Source organism: Palaemon carinicauda, chromosome 27, assembly GCF_036898095.1.
Source record: "Palaemon carinicauda isolate YSFRI2023 chromosome 27, ASM3689809v2, whole genome shotgun sequence".
Lineage (NCBI taxonomy): Eukaryota > Metazoa > Arthropoda > Malacostraca > Decapoda > Palaemonidae > Palaemon > Palaemon carinicauda.
In genome coordinates, this window is record NC_090751.1 from 77,367,347 (window position 1) to 77,385,557 (window position 18,211).

Here is an 18,211-nt window from a genome sequence, read left to right on the forward strand (position 1 = left end):
TCATAACACTACCTGCGGCTACCATGAAATGCTTAACTTCGTGCACTTGTTTTGCGTGGTGCTTGAAGAAAATGAGCGATGATTTCCAGCCTGTAAAGCTCTTGAGGCTTTCGAAATCCATACTCTGGAAGAATTTCAGAGAAGAAGCGACTTTTCTAGGATCGTGACCTGCAGGTGTACTATCAGGATCCGCTCTGCGAATGAAGTAGGTGATTTTCGCTCTTAGTTGTTTCAGTGACAGGTCGCTACCCGATGTTTCTACTTTGAAGAGTTGTCCTCCACCTAAGTCTGAAGTTCTTCGAAGATAGACCTTAAGACTCTCCACTGGGTGTAGAGAGACATCTTCCTTCAGGGGCCGATTCTCCAAGGGCCCCATCTCTTGGTGGGTAGTTCATTCTTAGCGAGAAACATTGGAATGGGGAAGAGGGTAAGCTCTCCTGTCTCTGCGAACAGGATATGACCCTCTTCTCTTAATAATGCCACTATTTCACTGACTTGGGCTCCCGAGGCGAGAGCAAAAAGGAAGATAACTTTTTGAGTCAAGTCTTTCAGAGGGCACGAATCGTTGTCCAGGCTAGAATCAAAATGGAGCACCTTGTCCAGGGACCAGGAGATAGGTTTTGGTGGGGGTGCTGGGCGTAGTCTAGCGCATGCCTTTGGCAGTTTATTGAAGATGTCGCTGGACAGATCAATCTGGAAGGCGTATAGGAGTGGTCTAGTCAAGGCCGATTTACAGGTGGAAATCGTGTTGGCCGCTAAGCCTTGTCCATGAAGGTGAATGAAGAAGGACATGCAAAAATCAATGGTGATTTCCGTAGGATTTTTTGCCTTGACGAAGGAGACCCACTTTCTCCAGGAAGATTCGTATTGCCGTCTGGTAGACTCAGTCTTGTACTCCTCGAGGAAGTCTAAGCTTTTCTTCGATATCCCAAACCTTTTCTTTGCGGCTAAGGAGAGTAAATCATGAGATGAAGGTCCCTGACTTTCAGTGATGAAGCGAAGACAGTCGACTTCTGTACTTGCTGAGAGAGAACTGGACCCGGTAGGGGAATCAGCGTGGGCTGCAGCTCCAGGACCAGGGGGTACCAATTGCTCCGGGGCCACTTGGGAGCCACTAGGGCCGCTGTCCCTTTGAAGGTTCTCAGTTTGGAGAGGACTTTCAGCAGAAGGTTGGTGGGAGGGAACAGGTAGATCCTGGACCATCTGTTCCAATCCAGTGACATGGCATCCACTGCTTCTGCCTTGGGGTCCTCGTACGGGGCCACATATCGAGGAAGTTGATTGTTGTCGCTCGTCGCGAAGAGATCGATCTAAAGTTCCGGGACTTGGTAAGAGATGAAGGAGAATGACCTTGCGTCTAAAGACCATTCCGACTCTATCGGGCTTGTCCTTGATAGAGCGTCCGCCGTCACGTTGCGGAATCCTTGTAGGTGAACTGCAGACAGGTGCCATTTCTTCTTTTCTGCCAAACGAAAGATCGGAAGAAGTACCTGATTTATCTGGGGCGATCTCGAGCCCTGACGATTGAGACATCGGACTACCACCGAGTTGTCCAGAGTCAGACGAATGTGGATCAAGGGAGGCGGGGAGAATTTCTTTAGGGTGAGAAGAACCGCCATGGCCTCTAAGATGTTGATGTGAAACGGCTTGAATAGGGGAGACCATGTTCCTTGAACCTGTCGTTAGTGGGAGGGACCTCCCAAACCCTCCAGTGAAGCGTCTATATGGATGTTGATCGATGGAGGCGGGTGTTGAAGAGGAATGGACCTTTTCAGGGCCTTTGCTTCTGACCACGGCTTTAAGAGTAAGCGGAGTCTGTTTGGAAGCCGTCTCTTGAGGTCTCTTCGAGCGACGGATGCGAAACGTCTCCAGACTCCCGCGGCATCCTTTAGTTGTGCACAAAGCACTGGGTTTGTCACAGAGGCGAACTGTAGAGAGCCGAGGAATTGTTCCTGCTGTCGTCTTGAGATCCGTTTGGATTTTAGAAGCCTTCTGACAGACCCTGCTATTTGCTTCCTTTTCTTCTGTGGGATGGAAAGGCGGTGTGACTGAAGATCCCAATGGATTCCCAACCATTGGAACTTCTGAGCTGGAGAGAGGCGAGATTTCTCAGTGTTTATCTTGAATCCCAGATGCTCTAGGAACTGGGTGACCTTGTTGCAGGCTCTCAGACAATCTTCGGGCGATGTCGACCAGACTAACCAGTCGTCTAGGTAGGCCATCACTTGGACGCCCTGAAGACGGAGCTGTTGGATGATTGCGTCTGCCAACTTGGTGAAGATTCTCGGAGCCACGTCGAGCCCGAAGGGCATGGCCCTGAAGGCGTAACTTTTCCTTTGGAGTCGAAATCCTAGGTAGGAGGAAGCGTAATGATTTATTGGGATGTGCCAGTAGGCATCTGCCAGGCCTATGGAGACCGTGTAGGCCCTTTGAGGCAGAAGGGTCCTTATTTGTTGTTCTCAATGAACTTGAATTTGTTGTTCGCAATGAACTTGTTGAGAGGGGATAAGTCTAGAATGACTCTGAGTTTGTCGGAGTCTTTCTTGGGAACGCAAAAGAGTCTCCCTTAGAACCTGGTTGACTTTACCCTCCTGATCACCTTCTTGTTCAAGAGTTCCAGGACATATTCTTCCAGGAGGGGGGTTGACTGTTGGAAGAATTGCTAGAAGGCTAGGGGTAGTTGAGTCCAGCTCCAGCCCAGTCCCTTCTTGATGATGCTGTGTGCCCAGGGATCGAAGGTCCAACGATCCTGGAATTGTCGGAGTCTTCCTCCCACCAGAAGCACATCATTGCTTCTGGTGTCCCGAGGGTTTGCCACCTCGGCCGCTAGCTCCCCTTCCTCCTCTGCCTCTGGAGGGACGGCGAGAAGAATCTCTGCCGGAGCCTCTACCTCTGGGACGAAAGGTAGTGGAGTGTTGCTTGTATGCAGGGGTGAAGACCGGCGACTGCGACACCACCGGTTGGGGGACCAACTGAAAGGTCTGTTGCGGCTGCGTAGCCACTTGGGGAGTAGCGGGACCCGGAAACTGTTGTCTCTGTTGACGTTGCTGGGGTTTGGGCTTTGAAGCTTTCCTCTTAGGCTGAGAGCCATCATCCTGAGAGGACTTCCTCTTGCGGGACATGCCCCACTTATGGAGAAGGTTCCTATTCTCCGTGGCAGCTTTGTCCACTATCTCTTTCACCAAGGTAGATGGGAAGAGATACTTACCCCAGATATTGGAGGAAATCAGCCTCCGGGGTTCGTGTTTCACTGTCGCGTTAGCAAACACGAATTCACGACAGGCTCTGTGAGCCCTAGTGAAGTTATATAGGTCCTTGGTTACAGTCGCCATGTGCGACTTAGCTAGGACCATATAAAAGTCCGGGACTCTAGTATCCCCAGCCATGAGTTCAAGCTGTACCTGGTGGGACAGCGACGCGGCGAGTCTCTCCTTCGTATCCTGTTTCCTACGAAGGAGGTGATCGTTTAGCCTTGGGAGGTCCTCATTGAATTGACGACCGGCTACATCAGGCTTTAGTTTCCCTACCGTGAAGGTCGACTGGATGTCTTTCCAGTGCCTATCATCGGGGGGAAGAATAATGGAGAAGGGTCTGCACTCCTTCAGTGCAGGGCAAAATTTTCCCTTCCTCCACTGCCGTTATGACTGCTGTGAACGCCTTTTCGATGAAGGGGAAGGTCGCAGAATTTGGCGCAACGAAGGTTGGATGCTTCTTGCTAAGCGCCGGCATCTTGGAGTTAGTGAAACCCCTACTCTTCACCGCCTGAGCTAACATAGCTTGGGCCTTCGCGAGATCGAACACAATAACTTCCTTTGGTTCGGTCTCCTCCTTTGAGGCTGGTTCGGACCTGAGCCGGACGTAACAGTCCGGATAAGCCTCGAAATTTGGGAAGAACTCCACTTCTTCCAGCAAGATAGAACCAACCCTTTCACTGATGTAAATCTTGCCAGTTTTAATTGGCATATGCTCGGTGTATCTCCATGGGTTAGCTTCCGAGCAGGTGGGGAGGTCCTTAACGGAAATCCTTTTCGGTTGTTTGAAGCTGACGAGAGTCGTCCGGAATTGTTCCTGAGTTTCTCGTAGCTTCTTTTCCATGAGGGCTTCAAGCATCTTGAAGACCTCTTGAGTGGCCGATGGAAGAGGGTCCGGGGTGGCAGAAGTCAAAGGAACAGGTTTCTCGGACGGTGCAGGAGTTGCTGGGGGAGCAGGAGCGACCTCGGTCTCCGAATCAGGGTATTCCACCTGATCTTCCTCATAGTCGAGTTCCTCGCCCATGAGGTTCTTCTTCCTCTCTTCTGACACTTCTGACATACGTTCCACATTGTTGGAATCAAGATGGCACTCACGCATGGACTGTGCCATGACTACATCAGGTTCCACCACGATCTGGACAGCGGGGATCTGATCACGGGGGACCACTGAATCTTTTGATGCTTTTGGGAAAAGCAACGCCCTCAAGTCTTCGTTGGGAAGATACGGTCCAATGGCGTTCTTCTGGAAGCCATGCACCCATTTGCGTAGCTTCTCCATAGCAATGTCCCTTGCCTCCGCAGACGGAGGATCGTCGAATGCCTCGACAAGAAGACTTTTGCAGACTGTACAGCTCTGCGGGTCCCAATACTTCAAGTCGCCTTTCTTGGCGGCGCAGGGTGCGTGGGGCTAAGCTAGCGATCTAGTATGGGGTCGAACAGCGACTGAGTCTGATGAGCGCTAAAACACAATATAAAAATTCCCTAGCTATGAAGACTAAATAACTAATAATATTAATTAGTTAAATGACCGGAGAGGGCTGTTCTGGCTAACTAAATAAAGCATGCAACATGTACAGCGGCGCCATAAAATGGCGCGTCCGGTATCGGCACAGCTCTGCCACAAAACACAATATTTTACGAAAAGTAGAAGTTACTTTACGGCTAGAGCTTATTTAAACAATACTAGGACCTGGTACTCAACTTTCCAGAAGAAGGCGTCGCTGAAGGTAGCGACATAACGGCGATGTAAGCTGATAAAGTAAGCACTTGGGAAAAATCCGACTTAGCAAAGAAGCTACAGGCGAAAGGATGAGGACGGACGTGACGTCATTTAGCAATGGCGCCCGTTTGTTTACGTCTCGAGTACCAAAAGCAGCCACGGATGAGTGTAACTGTGGAACAGCTCCTCAGTTACTCAGCCATCTTTCCATATGGAAGCGTTAACTCTATATAGGGTGTAGATAGCTATGTGGATGTTAATACATGCGTCCCCTGTTGATATACGACATCCTAGAGGGAAACCTTTAGGGTACTCACACCAGAAGTTAGAATTCTGTGATAACCTTTAGTTTAATTCTCTGGGAATATCCACTGTAGTTAAATTTACCCTAGGAAGCTACTGAAGGAACCTTCCATCAGGACGTCATGGCTTGAGCCCAAAAAGTATAATTTACTACCTTTCTCAAGAAAGAAGGTTCAAATGGAAGGAGAGAATATAACATTCAGGCTTTCATCCAGCCACAGTACTATCGCCAAGAAGAATCCAGCCGGCACCTAACCGGCAGGCTAGCCCCCGGCAGCGCTAGTACAGTCGGCATGCTGCCGACTGAGTCACCACCTATCTGTGCCGGCCTGCTGGCCCGACATCAGAACTTGTGGCCAGCAGTCTAAGGGAGAACTGAAGAACCTAGTGACAGAAGGGACTTCCCACCCACAGCCATCATGGCTGCTGGCAGCCGCCAGCCTCCGGCAGCCGTCATGGCTGCCGACAGATGGCATGACTACGAGGAGCTTGTATAGCCACCGGCAGCCATCATAGCCGCCAACAGTGTTTAAAACACATGGTCGCCGGCAGCCAACATGGCCGCCGGCAGTTGTCATGGCTGCTTACAACTGGCATAGCCGCAGACAGCCGGACAACAGCTGCAGAGAGGGAGTCTCGCCAGCCCCCGCAACCCACTGGCAATGGTGAGGTTGCAGGATACCAGCTCAAAGAAAGGCAATGGCTCTGCCATCATAAAAGAACAGAGGGGGAGGGAAAAGGGTCCTGGATGAGGTGTGGAAGGAGCCACCAAGTGCCGGTCCTGCACACCCTTAAGAAACTCTCTTTCAGTATCGGTGCTATCCTAGGCGGCAGGAGAATCATCTATTCTCCAGCCTAGGGTCTGCCAATACAGTTAAGGGGACGGCAGCAGTGCCGCCGCCTCTCAGCAGGGGAGAAACAGAGTTCCAGTGCTGGCGTCATCCTAGGCCTTAGGAGTGTAACTATTCTTCAGCCTAGGGTCTGCGAGCACAGGACTAGTCTACTAGGCCACAGGGAGAAGGTGGCGGCATCATACAACCACTTCAGGTGCGGCCTAGGGAGGGCTAGCCTCCTATGTCAGCAGCCTAGCCGGCAGGGGAACGACTATTCACCCTGCCGGCGGACCGTTTGCATAAGACTAAATACCCTGAAGTTCTGACCGAATCCCAAAACCTGCCATATGCAGTTAAGGGAAGAGACAGAAAACCTTGGGCTAGTCATTCCTGAATAAAAACTCGAGGCATGACCCACTAGGGTTGTAGCCTAAGGCTACACTCAGAGGGAAGAGAGATTACCCTCAAATCTCTACTAGAGACGAGTATCGTTTATATAATAATTCTAAGAGATATCTATTTCCGATGAATAGATAACCAATGCACGAGGGTAACCTGGGAAATGTCGAAAGTATACTATGTTGCCTAGGTTAGGTTACCTAGGCAAGAAGAGATCTCGGTTACCTAAATCACCGATATTATGACATATACGATTGACATAGAAAAAGGAAAATTATGCATATAATATCTTTACAAGTATAAATTGCCTAAATAGCTTCCATAATTAAATTATTGGTGCTATTTAAACCGGGAATGTCATTCTACTAACTAAATAACTCATGCCTAACGAACGACAGCGCCCATGATGCCTCCGGTAACAGGCCTAGCTCCTAAACACAATAAATTACTCTAATTTACACACATTGTAAATATTCAATAGTCAACTTTCCAGAGGGGAAAGACGCTGGAGATTGCATGATAATCCTTGAAAACCAATTGAAATGGCCAGATCAACAGGGAACACCACCGTGCGAAATTGCTACAGAATTAGGAATGTCCGCCATCTTGGATATGGCACTGTTGTGATACTCAATACTAATATGGGAACTAGAGTAACCTTGATATGGCTCCCCTTCTAATTCTGCCACTTTCTCCCTTGAAGCGTAAACGCTATTAGGGGTGCAGATTGCTATGTGGCGTGTCAAGAATACGTCCTCTGATATCATGCGATATCCTTGAGAGAAAATTTAAGGATAGCGCCAGGAGTTAGAATTCTGGAGACCTAAAGGTAAAATTTTCTGGGAATATCACTGTAGTACATATATCCCTTAGGAAGCTTTTAATAGGAACTTCCATTAGGATGACATAACTTGAGCCCAAAAATGTATATTTCATTAGGCTACCGCCTTGGTATTTGTCAGTTTATTTTGAATGAAAACAAATGATTTGACAGTTGGAAATGTTTCCCTCCCAGGCTACTTATCCCTCCGCACTCTGTAATATAGTGACCATTGCATGTTCCTTAAATTGTCCGTCTCTCTCTGCTCGTCTTGTTGTCCTCACACTGGTGACCCCGGAGATGTTGGGAACATAGCAGTTTTGGCTTGCCATTAACTGACTAATTACAGCGGAGCTTCCTTCGTATAACTCCTTTTCCCATTGACGTTTAACGACGTCTTTTGGCTTTATCCCACTTGGTTTCGTGAGGCAGCAACGATGAGTATAAATTCTGACAAAACCAGTTTACGCCCTTGGCCCGATCCATCAACTGACCTTGATGAAACCACCCAGCCCATCCTGCCAAGCAACCACTCAGCTGCGCCCAAAGTCAAGCTGCCACCGTTCTCACAACACAACACCGCCTCCTGGTTCCTGATGGCGAACGTACTCTTCAGGGGGGCCAAGCTAAACAACCCTTGCGCCAAAGCTGACATCGTCCTGACCTCCATCCCTGAGGAGGTATTTGACAAGATCTCCCCATGGCTCGATGCCCACTCCGGTCAGGTATCCTACGATGAGCTGCGAACCAAACTAATCAATATACACTCGCTTTCCATCTCGGCAAGGGCACAAAAGATTTGTGATCTCAGCAACAGACCTATGGGCGACACCTCTCCCATAGAAGCATGGGATGAACTGGTTGGACTTCTCATGCTGCCAGAGACCGACGCCAATGGACGACGACAAGAGATAAGCCTATCTCGCGAAATATTCCTCCGACGCCTACTGCAGGATGTGAGAGCCCAGCTCACCGATACCAACACCCTGTTGAAGAATAACCTCCAATCAAGGGCACAGAAACTATACGAAGCCTCCAAGACCTCCTGCCTTGGCGCATCATCCTCCTTCAGCTGCTCATCCCTCAACTCCTTGTCCTGATGAAGAAGAAACCTCCGCAGCTGATGCAGCAGAACCATAGACCGACCCCAACTTGGTGTTTCTACCACCAGAAGTTTGGGAGCAATGCAATGAAGTGCTGGCCCCCCTGCAGGTTCCTGGAGAAATTCTGACGCCAGCCATCGCCGACATCAACCATATCCGCAGTAGCAGATCATGGCAAGATCGGATTCTACATCCTCAAGCCGTATCCAATCGTAGGCTTATGGCTGATACTGGCTGTATGCAATCAACATTCCCTCCCTCACAGGCCGACCTAAACCAGGTGCCTAACAGTGATGCCCCCTCGCTCATCGCCGCCAACGGATCTCCCATACAGTGTTATGGGACTAAGGTGCTTAAAATCTCAATCATGGGCTGATTTTACTCTTGGCCCCTTGCCATCGCTGATGTCAGACACCCCCTCCTCGGCATTGACTTCCTGGATCACCATGGCCTACTTGTCGACGTCGCCGAGAAATGCCTCCACACCGGGACATGCCAAACCCACCCACTACGAACTGGTCCAGGTATCACACCCATCTCTGCCTTCATAGCGTAGCCCCACGCTGCTCTTCTACATGAATTCCCCGACGTTTTCAAGCCGGAACTTCGACAATCGCAGGGATCCCCCTCTAAGCACGGGGTCTACCACCACATAAACACAACGGGACCTCCCACGCATGCCAAGTTCCGCCGCCTCCCTCCGTAGAAACTGAGAAATGCTAAACGTGCCTTCAAAGACATGGAACGGATGGGCATATGCAAGAAGGCGTCCAGAACTTGCGCGTCTCTGCTCCACATGGTAAAGAAACCGGACAGGACATGGAGGCCCTGTGGTGACTACCGGTGCCTTAACCTCATCACAACGCCAGACCACTACCCTCTGCTAAATATGCAAGACCTCACCAGAACCCTTCATAAGGCAAACATTTTTACTAAAATGGACCTTCTCAAATCATACTTTCAGGTTCCTGTGTTTCCAGAGGATGTGCCTAAGACTGCCATCTTAACATCGTTTGGCTCCTACACCTCATGTTCAACCTTCAGCCTATGCAATGCAGGGGCCACGTTTCAACGACTGATGGATAGCATCCTGGGGGACCTGCCGTTCTGCGTCTGCTATGTGGACGACATCTTAATCTTCTCCAGGATGAAAGAGGAATACTGGAGACACGTCCGCGCCGTGCTAAAATGCCTTCAGGAGAACGGTTTGATCGTGCACTTCAACAAGTGCACATTTGGCGCCGAGAGGATGGACTTCCTCGGACATTAAATATCCACAGTGGGCGTGAAGCCCACATCGACCAAGGTGGATGCCTTGAAAACCTTCCCAACCCCAATAACCATCCGGCACCTTCAGGAGTTTTTGGGGATTTTAAACTACTACTGTCGCTTCATCCCCAACATCGCCCACATCCAGACTCCCCTTAACGACGTCCTGAAGGGAAAAGCCAAGAAGCTTGTCTGAGGTCCCCTGCAGCAACACACCTTCGGCAGGATGAAAGCAGCCCTCGCCGAAGCCACCACCCTGGTGTACCATGACGACAGTGCCCCCCTCAAGTTGACCACCGGCGCCAGCAACGTTGCCTGCGGTACTGTCCTTGAACAGATCGTCAACGGTTACCCACAGCCCTTGGCCTTCTTCAGCAAAAAAACTCAAACCTGCGGAAACCAGGTACAGCACGTTTGACAGGGAGGAGCTCTTTGCCGTCTACCTCGCCGTCCGCCACTTAAGATACATGCTTGAAAGGACCCCCTTCACCATCGCAACGGACCACCAGCCCCTGATCCACGCTTTCATGAAGTCTTCAGATGTATGGTCCTCTCGACTCCAATGACACCTAGCAGCCATTGCAGAATTCGGCTTCACTATCAGCTACGTACCGGGTAAGAAGAACCCCGTCGCTGACGCCCTCTCCAAACCTGGGGGTCGACTACGCCAACCTCGCAGTAGAACAGCAGAACAACTCAAGAGGCCCAAGACTATCATATGACAGCATAACGCTAGAGATGAAGGACATTCCCCTTGGACTGGCCAGGGAAACCATCCTCTGCGACACCAGCCCATGGATTGCCTCCTCCTGTAGAAGGAAGATCTTCGACGTCATCCAGGGATTATCACACCCCTCAGGTCGCACTACAGCCCGTCGTTTATCCGAGAAATTCATCTGACCAGGAATCAAGAAAGAGGCTCGTGAGTGGGTTAGAACCTGCGTTAACTGCTAGACGAGTAAGGTCAACCGCAATACTGAGTCGGGAGTCGGAGATTTTCCCCAACCCAAGAGACGATTCGGACACATCCACATGGACGTCCTGGGACATCTGCCGCCTTCAGGTTCTGCAAAATACCTCCTGACGATCGTCGACCACTCCACTAGATAGTTAGAAGCCGCTCTAATGTCTGAAGTAACCACCCATGCTGCGCCGAAGCTCTCCTGTCGAGTTGGATCAGCTGCTTCGGTGTCCCCGACGATATCACGACGGACCGGGGTTTAGCTTTCTCTTCAGAGATCTCGCTCTCTCTGGCAAACCTGATGGGAACGACACTTCAGAGCACCATGGCATACAAGCCTGCAGCGAATGGCATAGTCGAGAGAACTCATCGCACACTCAAGGCAGCCCTGATGGCAAGATGTACGGCAAACATTGGAAAGCGCAACTCCCATGGATCCTCTTTGGCCTTCGCACCACTCCCAGGGTAGACGGCGAAACTTTTCCTGCAGAAAAGGTCTACGGCGAAACTTTTCCTGCAGAAAAGGTCTACGGCGAGGCACTTACAGTCCCTGGCGAGTTCTTCTCTGCAACTACCGACGACACCAAGCTAGATAACCTGAGAGAGATCGCCGGGAAATTCAGACCATGCCTGAAAACATACGAGGACAGGACCAGACACTTCATGCCCAAGAACCTAGACGACTACAACTACGTCTTAATCTGGGTTGATGCTCACCGCCAACCCCTGAATAGACCTTATCGTGGCCTTTACGGGATCATCTCTCGAAAAGTTTACTATGTAATTGGGAAATTAATACAAAGAGTAATTTTCTTATTTTAATGAAACCTTCATAAAATTATGAACAACTGAGAAATTGAATAAGATATGATAAAATGGTTTCATGTATTGCTGCTCAAATTAAAACCAATGCTGTTGTTGCTGCTGTTGAAGATGGTCGCCTTAAATGGAGGTCAAAGCAATGGTCAAGCATCTCCAGCTTCCAATTACTATTCTCAAGAACCCCTAGATAAATATGAAATATCAAATATCAGTTACACTTCAAATGGTAATTTAAACTATCAAAATCACTAATAAATTATCTAAACACAGGAATGCCATTCAAATATATGTATTGTATCAATAATGAATTTCACTTAACACTATCAAAATAATAATTACCTAAAGGCAATGGTCCACTTTGCGTATTAAGTATATTACTTGTATACAACGAGCCATATTTACAGTAAGGCCGAACAAATAACCACCTAAGTAGTAAAACAACGAATGTAAATAAACGACTAATTAACATAAAAGGGGCAAATGAGAAAATACCAAATCATGATACAACACTTAAATTATCTAACCAGCACAAAGTAACTGAAGATAAAATGAATCTCTTAACTATGACTGGGAAATTATAATATGGCAATCCCATAAAAATTGTAAATGATACAAATATTATCCAAGGGTATATTTATTTGTTGGGGCTAAAAAGCAAAGCAAGGGACTTTCATTATGAAATGAACTATGGATTATAAATCATAAAATTTAAATGACCCTTAAAAATGATGACGCACCTCACAACCCATACTGTCCGTGTATGCTGTTTGTAAATGTAACAAATCACAATTGCTGTGCTGGCTCTTGATAAGGCTACCAAGCAGAAGGCAATGTAAGACTGCTGATCTATGGTACCGATCACTTATTTTTTCACCATGACGATAAAGAGGTAAGTAAATCCAATGTTGTCACTGGTGAAGATGGCTAAGAGCTAACTTCATTTTCATTAAAAGCCGTCCACTTCTCCTTTCTGTGTGGAAATTCTTTCCACGCTTTATTTTAGTCGCCCCCGTTATTCCATTTTTATATTTTGTTTGTTAGTTTCTAGATTTTACGCATCTCGTTTTTCTTTTGTTTCCTTTGTAACCTTCATTATTATACCCTTAAATATTCATTGCTGCTAACATGTCCATCATCACCCCATTCCTCTGTAGATGATTTTATCTCATTTCCTGAGCTCACAGTACATTGCTTGATGATGCAACCGACCGTCGACATTTTCTTAAAAAAACAGCACTTGGTTGCGTTCTGTTCCAAATCCTCTAGAAGCTTTGGATGTTTAACCACAATTTGTTTGTATTTAAGTAACTCTTTAATTTACGTAACTCATTGATCTTAGCTTATTGCTATTTACATCTCAGTACCTATTTATAAGTCTGTTTAGCTAGGATTGTTTTCTGTGTTATTGAACATCACTAAACGCCACTTAATATTTTTTGTATGTATATTAATTTTTTATAAACCAGAGAGTAGGATTTCTTTATAATTACTTTCCCCTGGAGTTTCAAGAATGATCCTTGTATTTATAAAAATCACCCTTCAGAAAACCACGTACTCATGGAAATTTGAAGAAGAAGAGTCGACCGGTTTGAACCAGCGCAGCGGCGGGAGGTAGAAGCGTGCGAGCGGCCCACTTGAAAACCAGGAAGCGTGGAAGATGGACGTAGGCATAGCCTCTTCATCTGAGACGTCGTTTTAACATAGGCGTCGGTTCAACTACCTGTTGATCAACCATTTACTAACCAACAGTATGCCTTACTTTGTGCCATTATTTAGAAGATAAACTTACGAAGACAAAACACGTCAGTGCAGAACTGAAGATGCACCGTGTTCTTAACAGTTTACAAGATGCCTCCATTACATCTACAATCAACTCTCAAGAGCTTGAGTACTAATTAACGGTGCTCAACCTTGGCCAAGGAACTGTCCCCCCCTTTTTTTTCTAGCCTTTATTTGACGATGTGCACATTTAGCTAGGAAGTCATGTTCAAACTGTCTGGTTTAATCATTCGTGGCGTGTCCATTGACATAAGTTGTGTTCCCGTTCCACTCTATCAAGTTTGAAATTTTATTGTCCGAGAGGAATGTGTTCAAAGTAGTGCGTAGAACTTTTGGTATTATTTCAGTCACTATTTTTACTTTCATTGGTTGATTAGTTATTTGATTATTGATTTACGATTTAATTGATTTGACCATTTTCTTGGCATTTTTCATTTTTCATATGCCATGCGGTCTTTATTCAAATTTCAATTAGGTAGTTTTGCTGTTTTTTTCTGTGTCAGTTAGGTGAAAGTCCTGTTGTACTTTATGGAAATAAACGCCATTTTTAGATTAAAATTATTAAGTGTTTTTAACTTGGCCTTTACATTTTGAAATGACTAAATGAGTTATCACATGAGGTGAGATATGACTTAAGGGTAAGTTTATATTTACGTCAATCTAAAGCTATCGGTGTCAATTCTTTATTGTAATGTTCTACGGTATTACCTCCCGGTGGTCCTTAGGACGTTTTGACTTTTACAGTACTGCTCCGCCTAACTCTTTGTGAAACTGTCGTTAACGTAACTGATTCAGTCCAACCACACTTGATTGGGATTTACTATTCTGCTCCCTGGAGTAGCGTCTGAACATCAAGGTGATATCGGTGCCGACAGTCCTGGCATAGAATAATCTTTGGACTTAAACGTGTGTAGGGAAAGCAAGCCGTCTTCGTTGTGGTTCTCTAGTTTGTCAAGTGTGAAAGTGTTGGCGCTCTATCCTTCAGGCTCGGGTCCGGAAATCAGAAACGGGGAGGCCTTTCCCTGAATTATTTCCCACATTCTGTAAGAAATGTATAACGAGCAGCAAATCTCTTCAACGACCCAAACCATCTTAATTTATAACAGGTTATTAAGGAATTGTCATCATTTTATGTAAACAAAAAATATTTGAATACCGAAAAGGCAAGTTAAAATAAAAACAATCATTTACAAACTTACCAAATTACCATATCAAAAAAAAAAAAAAAAAAAAAAAAAAAAACAGGAAACAAAAAAATAACTAAGTGTTATTTTTCAACACTCCCGGGGAAGAAATCAAATTTTACATAAGAATTATGTAAATTTGATCAAATAAAGAAAAAAAAAATACAATTAGTCTGAAATATCATCATTCAGAATGCTTTTGAATTTTTGCCGTGATATCTCAACAGCTTTTCTCAGTGGACGTTTTCTAGAAACGTCCATGCCTGAAATCTCTTCTTTCGATGCTACAGCATCCTCATTATCATCATCTGATGCTACAGCATCCTCATCAGACTCCTTCCTCAAGAGTGGTATTAAAGAAGTAACATGCCTTTTAGTTATTTAATTGGTTTTACCCTTCAAAACTTTTGAAGCAGTTACCTTTCCGTTGATATTCTTGAAAACTTCTTTGACAATTCCCATAGGATAATTAACAGGTTTATATCCATCATCCTTAAGCAGCACAATATCGCCAATACCGATTTGTTTATGGTTTACAGGAGCGTATCTATCCTTCTTATCAGTAGCTTGTTTAATTAAAGTGTTCATGAATTCCCGATGATAGATTTCCAGCAAGTTAATTCTAATATGTTTCAGCTTCTCATAAGATGTTTTAATTTTATGTACAACATCAAAATCAACCTGAAAATCCTCATCAGAATCAGGGTCTGCTTGTAATGCAGGAATAATATTCAAAGAGACCAATGAATATCCATGAATAAGTTCCTCTGGCATTATAGGGGGTGGTACATTATTAGAACAATCTCTTAATGTTTCTTTGAATGCAATAGGCCTTCTATTGATCAAATGTACAGCATGACAAACAAGATACTCAAAATCCCTAAATTCAATGACATTATTTCTGATTGACTTCCGTATCATATGCTTGGTCATTTTGACTACGCTCTCAACCAATCCTCCAAGCTGATTGCAACCCTTATAGTAATGTTGAAAATGGACTTTCTCAACATTATTATCAGTTAAATATTGAACAGTCTCATCATCCTTCAGGAAATCCTGAACAATATGGGCTCCTGCTACTATTTGCGTACCCAAATCACTTACTATAAACTGAGGGACTCCATATTTAAAAGAATGCAGCGACAAAGCACGCAAAAATTCTTCAACTGTCATATCCATACAGATCTTAAGACTATCTACTCGTGTGAACATGCATGAAATAACAAGGATCCAAACCTTTACTTTATCTTTCCCTTGTCTCACATAAAATGGACTACAATAATTAAGGTATACATTACCAAAAGGTTTATCAGATGCACTCAATCTAAATTCCCTATAGGCTGATTGATTAAGTTTGACAGGTCTTTGGTTATATCTCCGGCTTACAACACATTCCTTTAGAATCCTTTTAACTGTAGAAAAGAATTTTCGTATCCAGAATTTCCTACGTAATTCTGTCAAAAGGGCATAGCAATCAGCGTGTTTCAAAAGCAAATGTTCATCCATTAAATTTACTATTCACTCTTATTAGATTATGAGTATCTGGATACAAATTCAACTGTGATATCAAATTAGGCATAGCCATCTTGGCTTTAGAGTTACTACTTAAATAGTCAATAACATCTGTAAAATTTATTTGTTGATCCCTAGAGATGATTTGAGTCAAAGCCTTAGAGCGGAGGTCCTTCTTATCAAAGCCATGTCACTTGTTTATAAACCCTTTCCATCAATCCCAGCATTCCAGAACTTTCGCAAGTATAGATATCAACTTATCCATATTTGAGTATCTATTTAGAGGTATTAAGTGCTCTAGTTTTACAGTTTGGCTTTATTTATATTGCTTGATGCACTATATGCCTCAATGGTTTCTAAATTCTCGACCATTGGTACCTTGAAACCTAAAATGTCACTTTTACTAGCTTGATCGAGATCACATATACTGGGACCCTTATGGTAATTAGACTTCATCAAGCTTTTGAATGACAGACATCGTGTAATTTTGTCAGCTGGGTTGTCCCTTCCACTCACGAATGAGAATCCAACACTTCTCCCCTCACATAGCATTGTTATATGATTCAGTTTGTTCATTACGAATACTGACCTTTTCTGCATTTTATCAAACTTATGAGAAAAGGACTTAAGTCACGACAGGGCAACAAAACTATCTGAGAATAGCCCCAAGTCAATTATTTTGATGGGCACTAGGCACTGTGTGCCACTCAGTTCATTATAGGTATCCAACAAAACCTCTGTACCCAAACATATAGCCTGTAATTCGAGTGAAGGAATGGACTTTTCATGCAATTTGGATCCAATGAGTCTGTTTTTCGCTAATACAAAGCTTCTTTCACCACTTCTCATATTGCATAAATATACAACAGCTCCATAAACTCTTTTGCTAGCATCAACATAACCCTCACGTTTATATTCATCTGTCCTTTCACCAACACATCACTGAAGCTCAAAAACAGGAGCAGAATTTCCTTGGTTTGCAATATTTTTCCATTCCTTTTGTTGAAAGTCTCTAAGTTGTGCATCCCATCCGAGCATTCTCTCATATTGTAAGTCCTGCATAAAAAGGCTAGCTCTGTTAAGAAGAGGACCATTTATGTTGAAAACATCATAATTAGATGCAATGGATCGCAAAATTTCCCTCTTTGTAGTAACCTTTTCATCAAGGCACAATTTCTTGGTTGAAATTGTATCACTCCTTCGATTCCAGATCATCCCAAGTAATTTCACCTCCATCTCAGATTTCTTGCATCCTACATCCGATTGCATATTTTCTCCATCAATTTTATCTTGTAGTGTAGAATCATTGGAAAACATCTGTTGTAGCTCAATTTTGTAAGGACCAAAAATATCCTGTAAAATCTCATATATCCAATTCAAGGTTTCGGATGATTCACAAGTAAATCTACTATTGTCCATATAGAAGAGCTGATACATTATCCATTTTGCATTTCTTAGTCTAGGATTATCATTCTTGCTATCCAGTACTAAAATTTTGAAAAGAGCCAACATCAAAATTGTAGGACTGCATCGAAGTCTAATAGGAAGACCTAACATTTTTTTGGCAGTTATAGAGAAATCACCTTTCTTAACATTCTTATACCACAAAAAGAGTAACTTCGGCTGATGAAGCTCACTGAGTGCTATTTGATTGAATGCTTTCTTAGTATCGAAGATCAGTAATTTAGATCCGAATCTCAAATGAAGCATTGCAGACGTTATCTTTTGATTGAGTGATTGACCGTCATCACACTGGACCTGCTAGGTTCACAAACATTGGACAGGAAAACAACTCTACATTTTGTTGTTTCCCGATCCAGTCTAAAAACTTCCATATGTGCTAAAAAACTGCACTCAGGATGCTCATCCATGAACCTTTCTAGATTTGGTATTCTTTCAATTATTCCAAGTTTTTCTTATTCTTTAAAATTTTCACTCATAAGTTCCAAATCTGCCTTGTTCCTTTGTAATTTTCTCGTGTTGGATCTCAGTACTGCCTTTGCAAGGTCGTAATTCCGTCCAAGCAAATGACAGCTCTTTTCATTCCATAGAAGAGGCATCTCTAGCCTTCCTTCCTCGTTTCTCCTTGCGTTATCAAGGGTAAACTTAATCAAATTTCCATTACAATCTGACATCAAGTTTCCATCTTCATGGTCTAGTTCACAAATAGATTTCTCATACACAGACCGCAGCATCTCATCAGTTGCACGTCTCAGCACTGATTCTTCAATCATACCTTTTTCATTTAGCATAGC

The 18,211-nt window shown here is 44.7% G+C and overlaps 2 protein-coding genes across 2 annotated transcripts; both read right to left on the reverse strand.

The window, feature by feature from the left end:
* Nucleotides 1-14,825: 14,825 nt before the first annotated feature.
* Nucleotides 14,826-15,950, reverse strand: LOC137620971 (uncharacterized). The gene has a single exon (XM_068351412.1). It carries the CDS (start codon nucleotides 15,948-15,950, stop codon nucleotides 14,826-14,828), a length of 1,125 nt encoding a protein of 374 aa, XP_068207513.1.
* A 945-nt stretch (nucleotides 15,951-16,895) lies between these two features.
* On the reverse strand, nucleotides 16,896-17,666 carry LOC137620972 (uncharacterized). Its single transcript, XM_068351413.1, has one exon. It carries the CDS (start codon nucleotides 17,664-17,666, stop codon nucleotides 16,896-16,898), a length of 771 nt encoding a protein of 256 aa, XP_068207514.1.
* Between the last annotated feature and the right edge of the window lie 545 nt (nucleotides 17,667-18,211).